The following is a 12,693-nucleotide window of genomic DNA, read 5'->3' as shown; positions in this document are numbered from 1 at the left end:
ACTGACTTCTCTCGTCAAATATTGACAGTACGCCAGTTTTGACATAATATTGTATTATAAACTTACCTTTAGAAATATCGGTCAGTTTTGAAGTTATATTTTTTGTCTGCTTCAAGAACTTTCACCATTTCAGTTATACCAACTTTCTTTGCTTTATGAAAATATTTTGGTTCAGCAAATATTGCTATTCTATAACATTTTCCATTGTTTGTGTAAAGAACTATTCTGTCAATGTATTTGTATTGTTTGTGAGTAAACTTTGTTCTGCTTCAATTCAATAAGATATCCGAATACGTCCATCTTTTTATTCTAAGTAAAATGTCATTTCCGAAAATAGAAGCGTAAGTGTTTCAAAAGGTTTAATGCGGTGGCAGATGTGAAGTTAAATTCACCAACTCAACAAACAGTCAAAGTGTTGTTGTCAATGTCAAAGACAGAGATGTTGAAGTGGGGAAACCATACGAAGACGAAAATGTATAACAATTGTTCCTGTAAAAGAACCAACATATCCTGAAGTTAGCAGAGACTTAAGTTCTGTTGCAGATATTCGAAACGACTACCAACAACTGAAAGACAAAACTTCAAACTCAGGAGAAGATTTGTCAAGCTTTAAGTATAATGTTAAACTTGGTCGAACACAACCCTGTAAAAGTGAACTCATATGTCATTGCACCTCATGAAGTTTGAAAGAACTATTGAAACTTTTGACAGAGGCAGACGATATAAACATCAAAGAAATAGAACCCGACATTAGTTGCTGTGGGTGTTTCATATAATGCCATTGACAAGATATACGTTATGAAAGGAGGTGAAACGTTGAACTTAAAATATAGTTTCCCAGACGTATAAAAAATATTTGACGACCACAACATTTCATTAAAGTTTATTTGCTAAGTAAATGGCAGAAGACATAATGGTTTATACTATTACGACTAAAAACCCTGAGTCATATAATTCTATAACAACAAACTTACAAAGTCCTCAAGGACGATATTGTAAACTAACCTTAAACACAATGACGACTAAAGCCTGTTTTTGCTCTTTTGACACCAGAAGACTTTATTGTTGTGAATGGTAAAAAATACTCCTTTGAAGATACTTACTCAGATATACCACCAACAGGTTTTGTTGACTTATTTAATACTTTAAGGACGGGTGTAACATGTGCTGCAACTAGAGCAGGTTTCATTATGTTTGGATGTCCGACTGAGTTTACTATAAACGATATGAGCTATAATACAAAACTTATTTCTGGTTTTTACTACCAACAGTTTCCTATAACAGGAAAAGGTGTCATACAAGGAATGTCTATTCCATTGACATTAAGCACACCAATCTTATATATTGTTTCAAACTTAGGTTCAAAGTGTTATTCGAATGTCGACAGAAACTATTATGACCAAAAGATACTTATGCGTATAAACAATACTTTCTCTGCTGGTTTGCCTATTGTTCATTCGAATGCAGAATTTTCAACCTTAGTGAACTCAAACACTTTGGCAAGTATAACGTTGACATTAGTTGACGCAAACTTTGTTCCTGTAAAACTTTTATGTCCTATGTATTTGTCAATGACGGCAGAAAGTTTCGAATTGGAAGATGCAACTGGAAAGTATTGTATTACAAGAACAACTTCAACAACAAATAGCTCAAGAACAACAAATGCAACAAATGGAACAACAAAGTCAAGAATAAAAAAATATTATTTTTTTATTTTTATAAAAATGTACAGAATAGATGTTTCAGATTTTTATGACTTCCAAGCATTCAGAAATATGTGTCCATTTAGAGACTATAACAAAGCAGTCGAGAATTTGAAACGTTTAGTCATTTATGTTGACTCTGCCCCAGAATGTTATGTCATGAAAGAATGTGATGTTGTCTTTAACAAACCAAGAGCAACAATAGTGTCTGAACAAGAATGTAGACAGAAACTTAAGAAAATAAAAGTCGTACAAGTTGGCATGAAGATGTTAGATGCTTGGGATATCTTATTGTCAAAGTTAGAAGATTTTTCAGTTCGAGTATAAAGTTCTATACACCTTCTCCAAACTTCTATTCTATCTTCACTGGATATAAATATGAACAAGTAGAATGGAAAGAAAATATTATAGAAGCTTGGTTAGACCATGTCAAAGAAATTATATGCAATGGAAACGAAAAGGTTTATGAGTATATCTTATGTTGGTTTGCAAACATCTTACAACATCCAAGTGCTAAGAATGAAACTGCTCTCATTATAATTGGAAAACAAGGAACAGGTAAGAACACATTCTTTACAGATATTTTGTGCAAACTGTTAGAAGGTTATTCGAATCCGAATATGACAAACTTAGAAAACATCTGTGGCAAGTTTAACTCCTCAATAGAGAATATGAAACTTATAGTTTGCAATGAACTTCAAAGTATAGATACAACAAAAGTTTTAAACTCAGATGCTTTGAAGAGTCTTATAACAGATAAAGTTGGAGTTGTTGAAAGAAAGTATAAAGACTCAAGAGTTTGTGAGAATGTTGCAAACTTCATTATGGTTTCAAACAATGCTGTTCCGATGAAGTTAGAAAGTTCTGACAGAAGATATGTAGTTGTCAGAACGTCAGATTCTCATATGCAAGATACAGAATATTTTGACGACTTAGCAGAAACTTTGACATCTGACTTTTACAACCACTTGTTCTCATACTTTATGACATTAGATATTTCTAAGTTCAATCCAAGACAAATTCCACATACCGAAGAGAGACAAACATTGTTAGAAGCAAACAAGAGTGTATATGAACTGTTCATAGAAGAAAGCGACTTTGAGTGTTTAGATGAAAGGTCATTATACGATTCGTATAAACAATATTGTCAAGAATATGGTTATATGGCAGCTTCTAAACGTACATTCTTGGCAAATGTCAAAAGTCTTTTAGATGTTCAGAATGGTGTATATACAAAGAAAATTTTTTCTGAGTAAATTTTAAAAAAAATATTTTTTATCCGATAGAAAAAGATGGCAAAATTCATCTCAGTAAATAAGTACATGACAGAAGTCAAAGATAAGTTAGCTCCATTCGCATATTTGAATGTTTACTTCTACAATTTTGAAAAGTCTACATTTGACAAAATTTGGAACATTGCACCAGTTAAGTTTGCTGTTGTTAGAAAAAGTGGTGCAACTTTTGAAGACTTATACATTGACGGTATGTTGACAGTCAAAGAAAGTTTTGACAGAAGGTTCTCAAACCTTAAAGAAGGCAAAGCATACAAACTTGTTATACCTTATGAACCAAAGAAGACAGACGACTATGAATATTATGAGTCTAAAGTTGTAGAAGTTCAAGGTAAATTGGGTAAAAAGATTTTAGAGTCTAAGCAGTGTTTACTCCTAAAGAAGAAGAGAAATTGACATTGACCCAGAAATGTTCTAAAAATAAAATTTTATTTTTACATTCAAATTTCTTTTTTCTCTGGAACTGGTTCAGGTTCTTTCTTCTCTTCTTCTACTTTCTTTTCTTTCTTTTCTCTCTTCTTCTTTTCTGGTGGAGTTATGTCAAATTTGGCGCAACTATATTTATGTAAAAGTTCTTTGTCCTTTAATAGCTCATCTATTCTGTTTTCTATTTCATCTCAAGAACAGCGCATGTGTCTTCTTTGCATTCTAAGAACTTTTGTTGGACTTCATCTTTCCAATCGGCGTCATCTCTGTCAACAAGTCTGTCATTGACAAATTTTAAGACTGCTCTTTGTAATGTTTTATGGTTCTTGTCATATTCCCAGAAACAGAACTTTAGAACAAATTCACCTTTCTTGTTTACACTATGTAAGATTTTATGGTCGACAGATGTTTTGCTGTCGAAAAGCTTGTCTCGAATATAGATAGCGAAATCGCTAGACATTTTCTAAAAGATAAAAATTTTAATTTTTCTAAAAATATGTTAGAAAAAAAGTTTGCTGACATTGACAAAAAATTTGAGAATGTTTTAAATAAGAACAAGAGGAAGTTAGAAAATGCTCAGATAAAGCCTATACATGACAAGTTCTTATTTGCTCAGAATGGTATAACAGGTCTAATTGCACCACCTGGGTCGGGTAAGACTTTCACTTATCTTAAAATGGCTGCACAACAACAGAACTAGATGAGAAGAACCCATTCTATGAGTTAGTAGTCATTTGTTCGACTTCTGGTCAATTTGACCAAACCGTCAATTCGTTCAAAGATATTTATAAAGAAGTCTAAGTTAGTATGTATAAAGGATACTGAGTTGTTAGATTGGATAAAGAAGTACCAAAGAAAGAGTTTTGAAGTATAATGCTATAAATGAGTATATAATTCTAAGTTTAAAGACCCAAATGAGGAAATGCAGAGAATATTAGAGAAGAAAACACTTCAGAAACAAACAGAAAGAGATAGAATACATTTCGAAGAAATTGCAATCTTACGATTGGAAGACTTACCCTCATAGATGTCTTCTTATTTTAGATGATTTTGCCTCTCATCCTTTGTTAAAGAACAGAGAACAAGATATGTGTCGAATTCTTAAGAAGCTCAGACACTTTAACATCTCAGTTGTCATTTGTGTACAGACAGCAAAGAGTTTAAGTAAGGATGTTAAAAGAATACTTACTGACATAATACTTTTCCCCGGATTGTCCGAAGACGATTTCATGGAACTTATGAAAGAGTCCATGGCAGGTAAGTTTGACAGACATGAACTATGGAGAAGTACAAAGTCATACAAGACCCTCATACTTCTTTCAGAATTCATATCTACGCAAACAAAGTTCAAAATTGTAAAAAGTCAAGCTTGAAAAATCTAAGTGTTTAGTCTTAGTAAGATGGTAGCTTCTTAAAGCAAATACCATTGCTGAGTTTTATGTACGTGAAGAGAAGTACAATGAATTCAATTACGAGTACAATTGCAATGACAACTAAGGCAACTATTTTTGTCTTTTGCCAGCAAGGGTACTTCTTCTCTTCCAATGGTTCGGCAGAACTATACTCACTCATGAGAAATGCCAAAACGGTTTAATAGAAAAAAGTGTCATTTTTTCATGTCCGAAGACTCGAAGGTGCAACACTTCCAAAATACCGACGAACTCAGAAGAGCAGCATGACAGTATGTTCTTGACAACTTCTTTGAGTTCTCCAGGTACACCTTGGAAAATGCTGAAAACTCCGACACAGAGAATTTGGAGAAATTGCACTCCAATACTACCTTGACAAACAAAGGGTAAAATAAGACTAAAAACTTAACGTTTAAAAAGTGACATTTTTAATGAGCTCCGAGTCACCGAGAAAACTTGTCAGATGTTAGCAGCTTACTTCCCTGAGGAGGATGGAAGCGTTACATACATAAGGTTCAAAAACAACGAACCTGGAATTGCGTACCAAATTCGCAATTACATGACCATGGAAGAGTACGAAAGGTTTCTACAAGAGAAACCAGCTCAAACAACTCAGAAAAGAAAGAGTAAAAAGTTTAATTCGTAATTGTTTATTTTTTACTTGTAAGGGCAAGCTGCAAGAATGAAGTCGACTATCTCAGTCTTTGTCTTGACCAGTTGGACTGCTCTTGTAAAGCACGTCTGTTTTGCGGTCTCCAGCTGGTGTCTGACCTTCGTAATTGCGCATGTTCTTGAGAGCTCCAGCTGTAAATGGCTGTAAGATGAAGAGTCTCTCAGACTGCTTGAGGTAGTCTTCACGGTCACGAACCGAATCTGTGGTACGAGTCGAATTGGTCGACCTTAGGGAAGAGACTGAAAGCCTGTCATCTTCCATTGGAGCTGTAGCATACTCTTTGCGTAAACGGTTCAGACCTTCTTCGAAGTCTTGGTCTCTCTTCGATTGAGATTGGAATTGGAATTGCTGGGGTGGAGCTTGCTGGAACACCAAGGGTTGGGGAAGTAAGGCATAGGCTGAGGAGGGTAGTTCGGGAAGCCTTGTGGTGGGTAGTAACCTTGAGGTGGAAATTGGTAGTAATTCGGAGGTACTTGCTGGAACTGAGGTTGCTGAGGAGACTGTTGTGGTTCTTTAGGTTCCTCTGGTTTGGAATGGACTCGGTTGGTGGGACGTCGGACATTCGTTTGTGTCCTGTCGGACCACAACGATAAAAATCTCTGCTACTAGCAGTACTTTTACTGACAGTAGCAGTACTTTTTCTGACAGTAGCAGTACTTTTACTGACAGTAGCAGTACTTTTACTGACAGTAGCAGTACTTTTACTGACAGTAGCAGTACTTTATCGTCGAAAACCCTCTCAAATTTTCCTTTTTACTGTCAGAAAAAGTACTTTTACTGCTACTAGCAGTACTTTTACTGACAGTAGCAGTACTTTTTCTGACAGTAGCAGTACTTTTACTGACAGTAGCAATGGTCGAGGTCGAACCTACCGACGAGGCAATTTACCTCATTGAACTTAACGAGCTTGTTAAAGACTTCCTCAGGCAGAATGTAAAAGGCAAGCTTGTTAACGGTTGGATAACGGGAAGGTCTACACTTCAGCTCGAGACTTTGACTGGAATTCCAATTCAAATACCAGACGGGACAGCCTACGACGACATAAAGCAAGCAAAGAAGGAAGCCATTATAAAGTTCTTTGCCAAACGTCCTTGGATACTACTTCCAAACAGAGAGAACCCTTTCCCAAGAATGAACCAAATTCTCAAGGGTCTCCTTCACTTCTCTGGTCAACCATTCTACATAACTACAGAAGGCGACATCCAACCAGTTCAGTAAACATCTCATTTTAACTTCACTTTTTTATGTTTTTTGTGAAAGTGTCAAAAATAAATTGTTTTCATGAGTTTTCTACGATGTTAGAAAAAATGTTATTTTCTAATATCTTCACATTCAATACTTTTTCAGCACTTTTCCGTAGTTATATATGAAAGACAATTCGAGATAAAAGTCATAGTACAATGGAATAATATGTTGCACACCATTTGTTGTGAACCAAACTTGAAAGTCAGAGAAACTGTTACTAGATGGTTCGTAGAATTTAGAAGCAAAGTCATAAAAGTCCTTACCAATACATAGAAAACTATTGTTGCTTGAACTGAAACTTGCATGACACATAACATTTTGAGGGTCAAACACGTTTCTATTGTCATAAGACGAAATGGTGGAAGTGAGGTAAAGTCAAAAAGTGACATATATTTGGCCGGCTAAATTCCCATTTAGTTTACATGTCAAAATTACAATAAATTAATTATTTTGCTTAGCAATTAGCTATGTATTAAAACTAAAATTATTACTATTCAATTCTTTACATTCAAATATTAAACAATTCAAATTTAATAACAAAGATATTACAATAAATAAAAAAAATGATTAAAAATGTCCCTGAAAATTTTCTGAAAGCTATCTCGTGTTTAGGTCTCAATTTTTTTAGAAATAGAAAAAGATTGGATTTAACTTTCAAACATTATATATAGTTTTGTATATGGAAGCCTTTAAATACAAGTTAATGATATGGAGTTGTATTGCGAGGAAGAGGGAATCAAAGAAATTGACGAAGTTCCAGAATTTTATTCAACAATTCTTAATCAATTAACAAAAACTATACCGAAACTTATCTTACCATCCAAATCAAATCACATTACATACGGAATAAACATTTAATCTTTTACCATTAAAATTATATTTATACGTTATTTAATTTTTTACGTCTAAGTTGAATAGGATAATAGCCGAAGATATAAAGTAACTATAGTTTACAAGCTAAGGAACAAATCAGCATTGAAACTAAAAAATAACGTATTTGAATAATTTCGTAAAAAATTAGAATTACTCGATATTAAGCATATTGCTTTTCTATCATATATGCTTATATTCTACAATAGTGTTACCAAACATCGGCAACATCATACGTATAAATACAACTTTTTAATACTTGAACGTCAATTTGACAGACTCAAGTTTCGAATTAGAGACCAACTTTCATCAGCATAGTATATGTGCGCAAACTACTGCATAATGGTATGCTTATCTTTTCATTTTAAAAAATAACGTATTTGAATAATTTCGTAAAAAATTAGAATTACTCGATATTAAGCATATTGCTTTTCTATCATATATGCTTATATTCTACAATAGTGTTACCAAACATCGGGCAACATCATACGTATAATACAACTTTTTCGTACTTCTTTATCGAATTTAAATAGAACTAAGTTTTTATTTTAAATAAAAGAGAAATAATTCTAATTTATAATCTCATTATTAATTTATTCTCATTTTAATATTTCATCGATTTTTTATTATGAGGATGTTTTATTGTCGTCTGGAAAAGTGACAAAATTATCATTGTCGTCTAAAAAATAGATTTTTCAAGCATGTTTCGGTACCTAAATAAAGGAAGAACATCAATTCCATCTATGTATATAGTATGCAAACACGCATGATATATGAGTAGCTCTTAATCTGGCTTAAAATCCTGATTAATTTTGAAAATTTTCGCATTGTCGTCATAAAACGCCAAGACGACAATAATAATACCCTTCCTTTTATTATCGATATTCAATACAAATGAATTCATATTATAATAGTATCTAGTATAACTAGGTATTCTATCACAGTATTTCTCTTCAATTTATTATAATATTTCAGCATTTTTAGTTTCAATGCTGATTTTGTTCCTTAGCTTTGTAAACTATAGTTACTTTATATCTTCGGCTATTATCCTATTCAACTTAGACGTAAAAAATTAAATAACGTATAAATATAATTTTAATGGTAAAGATTAAATGTTTATTCCGTATTGTAATGTGATTTGATTGGATGGTAAGATAAGTTTCGGTATAGTTTTTTGTTAATTGATTAAGAATTGTTTGAATAAAATTCTGGAACTTCGTCAATTTCTTTGATTCCTCTCTTTGAACGCGTTGATTTTTTATTGACTCTCTTTTTATAACTTTTGGAAAGAAACCGTAAAAATTGTGAACCATGCTTTTTAATAAAAACAATTTTGATGAAACCATAAATTAATTTAAAAATTGAAAATATATTTTTTGAAATCTATGATATTGTAAAAAAATTTATAGTGTAGATATTGATATAGATATAGATGTTAATTTTTAATATGATATTTGATAAAATTTTTTATCAAAACATACTGCATAATCGGTTGACATGTAATATGATTATTTTGCCTTGTAAATATATTTGGGTCGGCAAATAACTAATTTACTCTTATTTTGAGTTCGACTTCCACCATTTGTCTTATGATACTATAAACCATCAAATCTGCTGGTGGAAGTATAAATTTAAATGACCATCTGGTGGTAATGGTTCGTTCTGGTTTAGTAACCGAAAAATTGTGCCCAAGAACGTTTGTCTACTTCCCAAAATAAATCTGTATCTCTTGGAGGGTAATTTCAATCTTTTGAAATGAAACGGTGGAGGTTCATCTTGTCATATTCTAGTTTCAGATAGTATGTTCCATTTAGTAAAGAGTCGTATTTTTTTTGAAATTCCCAATAATATTTGTTCATTTGAGTTTGAAAGTCATTTAGAGTTTTCTCAAGACTTTCGTCTGAACGAACTGTAAAGATTCTCATTTCGTCAAATTTGTCTATTAGACCATCAGAACCTTCATAACTGCCCCCATGAAAATATACTGCGAACATAAATGCGTTAGTTCTATTTGAAAACAAACTCTTCTAAATCCTATTTGCGTTGCATCTGAAAGGATTTTGAAGCCAAGCATTGGATAGTCAAATTATGCTCGGGATGAAATTTCTTCATACTGAAATAGTCCCTACCAGCATTTTGTAAAAGATATAGTCTACGGTTTTTGTATCTGCTACTGTTTTGTCTTTGTTTTTCAACCTGAAGCATTTAATATATGTAAAAATATATTTGTTTTAAAATGGTACATGCCATTTCATATTTCTCATCTAACAAACAGTTTCCTTCAACTTGAGGTTCATAACAAACTCAGCGTACATTTCAAATAAATATTAAAAAAATTCACTGTTTTAAAAAATAAATTTTATTTTCATGCATGTTTTTATTTCTGTGCCGGCTCTCAGTAGTGCCCCAATATTTCCTTTTCGATATTACATGAACTTCGGAAAATACCTTATCTAGCTTAAAACAGCCCACATCTTTTCACCGACCATTCCCATTTCAATGAGTTTGTTGTAACCTTCTTCGTTCGTCATAGTGCGTCAATGTTCTCAATAGTAAACCTTGACTTTGGATTTGACTTCGGAGAAGAAATTTGTTGTAGTTGTCAAGGACTCGGCTCTTTGCGAACTGAGGGTAAGACCAATGTTTCGAAGATAGGTTTAATGTGGTTATTAAGGCCACTTTGACCTTAGAGTAGATATTCGCTACTTGCAAATAAGACAAAGGAGTAAAACTCTTCAAAACATAGTGTCTTCTGTACCTGACCTTGTATTGGCATCATAAGGTCGCTTTCCATAACCACTTGGCTCATATATGCATACTCAAACTACTTTTGCATAATATGATATCTTAATGGACAGTTACCTCCGGTCGATATTCATTTACAGATCAATTGAGATAGATCATTGCAAGTCTTTCATAGGAGAGTTTTGAGAGGCTTTCCTAATCTCATAATACTCAGTTTGGGATAGAGATGTTTGGGCTTGCGGATTCACTGGACTTGAATATGGTCTCAACTCGTTCCAATATGTTGATACGGTACGACTTCTATCGCCGGAAATTCACAAGGGTGACTTACAAGTTCGGCTCTTGAGTGTTTAATGGAAATTTTCACCCTTAAGTTTGTTTCGGACGGCAATTGATCTTCTTCGGTCACAAGTTATACGCCCAAATGGACAGATCTCTTGTAGACATGACTAACGACCAAATGTTCTATACTGCTCGCGATCAAATAGAAATTATCCATAAAGTCAAGTGTTTTTACATAATGAGTACTTTGAGCTTCACTGAACACTTGATGAAAGTACAGGAACAAACTTAGGATACTCCAGTTGTGGGAATAGTGCGCAAAGATGAGTCTGGTTCGCAATTATGATCATGGCTGAGAAATCTTCTCCTGATCTTATAGTCATATAAACGATATCGTCCGAAGCAACTTCTAGTGTATCCATATAATAACTATCTACGCTACCTCAGTGGGATCCATACAATAGGAGAGTACAGTCAATTTGGATTGTCTTTCAATGGATAGTTGGTTTTTTGAGATAGCATCTTTGGAAGTTTCTTGCAACCCTCATTGAAGTTCTTCTGGTTCCGGCTCTGGTATCTTCGAGACATAACGCGCACAACTCGCCGTTGTGGAACTGTGTACTCTCTTTTGGGATTAAGTTTACATAGAACTAATTGTCTGGAACAACCTTTTGGTATATTTGCTAACATTGAAGGGGAGGTGTGCTGATTTGCAGATCTTTTTGGTACTAATAAGTTTCTTCAGCTATGTACGACTCTTTGGAAGTTTTGGTTTTCCATACAAACTTTCTTTCTAAAAAAGATAGATATTAGCAGCTTTGAAAATGTTGACCTTCTTACTTTTTAACCAAAGAATGGTTTGTGTAATGACACTTATACGTTCAACATGATATTGTTGTTGTGGACAATTAAATCTTCAACCATGGTGTAAAGTCCTTTTGTTTAACAACATTAGGTCGAAATGATGAAAGACCTTTAGCTGTAGGTAGATTTGTATGACCTCGGATACTTGATCATTGTGGACGCAACGTGCAATTTTTTGCCATTTATGGGGTACCTTCTGAGTTGAATGTAGGGCACTTTTTACTTCAATCAAGTTGAAGGTGAAACATTCGTCATGTTAGGTATTTCTCTTCTCATCTGCTAACAAGATTAGCGTGGTCACTTGAGGAGAACATGATAAGAATATTCAAAAGGTTCATTGACAATTGGTTTCAATTGAAATTTGGTAAATTGCGCCTATCTTTCACTTGTCAAGTCAATAAGTTTAGACTTTTATTTTATGAAACAGGGAAGATAATACAAGCCATGTATGTCTAAGACTAGACTTGAGGGTTAGTTGTGGTTATACTCATATTACAGAATATCATATGTTACACTTGCAATTCCTTCATATTTGCAAATTACAAAATTGTTCTGTAGTGGAGTTTTCAACCGATCCTTTGTTCTCTCTTTTTGTAGTCATTGCAAGCCGTCAAGAGGTTTTGCGGCTGTTTTAATCATTGCCATGTGCATAAGTAAATGTAGCGACCATATACCAAAATGGGCTGTATAATAGAGTAAAGGTTCTGAGATTGTAGTCCTTTTCTTCCATATTCCGTCATGAATTAGCAGCAAGTACTACCAATGAAGCATTTTTGCTTTCGTGGTCCTTCGTCAATTAGTATATTAACTGCTCTAAAAATAGGTTCGTCACGTTATGTAATTTTAGAACTCTCTAATTCACGAACTTATTCAGGTATTGCCATATCTTGTTCGGTATGTCCGATGGAGCATGTGTGTCTTCACTTTTCCTTTTTTTCTTCTCAAAGGATCGCAATTGTTCGTCATGATTCCAGTAGAATCTGGCAATGCCGTCGTGTCCTTTCACAAAACTGATTGAGGGATATAACTAAACATGAAAGGCATAAGTCTTCATTTTAATTTCGCACCGATCTACTACAGGGTTTGACTTCTAACTTTATCTATTGTCTGTTTTGGATCAATTTGCACCTTAGCTTTTCGGGTTTGGGCTTCAAAGTCCTCAGATTGCATAAGGGCAATAGGAT

At 33.7% G+C, this 12,693-nt stretch overlaps 3 pseudogenes across 3 annotated transcripts, besides 2 other annotated features; 2 read left to right on the top strand and 1 right to left on the bottom strand.

The window, feature by feature from the left end:
* Nucleotides 1-5,031: part of a mobile genetic element that runs on past the window's edge.
* Nucleotides 1,725-2,959, top strand: TVAGG3_0574380 (annotated as a pseudogene). The gene has a single exon. A coding segment is annotated over exon 1 (1,235 nt).
* Nucleotides 3,026-3,413, top strand: TVAGG3_0574370 (annotated as a pseudogene). The gene has a single exon. A coding segment is annotated over exon 1 (388 nt).
* Nucleotides 5,032-5,487: 456 nt separating the features above from the next.
* On the bottom strand, nucleotides 5,488-5,898 carry TVAGG3_0574350 (annotated as a pseudogene). The gene has a single exon. A coding segment is annotated over exon 1 (411 nt).
* A 2,731-nt stretch (nucleotides 5,899-8,629) lies between these two features.
* Nucleotides 8,630-8,657: a mobile genetic element.
* Nucleotides 8,658-12,693: the final 4,036 nt, after the last annotated feature.

Source organism: Trichomonas vaginalis, chromosome II, assembly GCF_026262505.1.
Source record: "Trichomonas vaginalis G3 chromosome II, whole genome shotgun sequence".
Classification (NCBI taxonomy): domain Eukaryota; phylum Parabasalia; order Trichomonadida; family Trichomonadidae; genus Trichomonas; species Trichomonas vaginalis.
Note: the sequence above shows the minus strand (reverse complement) of the source record. Positions and strands in the feature narration are given on the sequence as shown.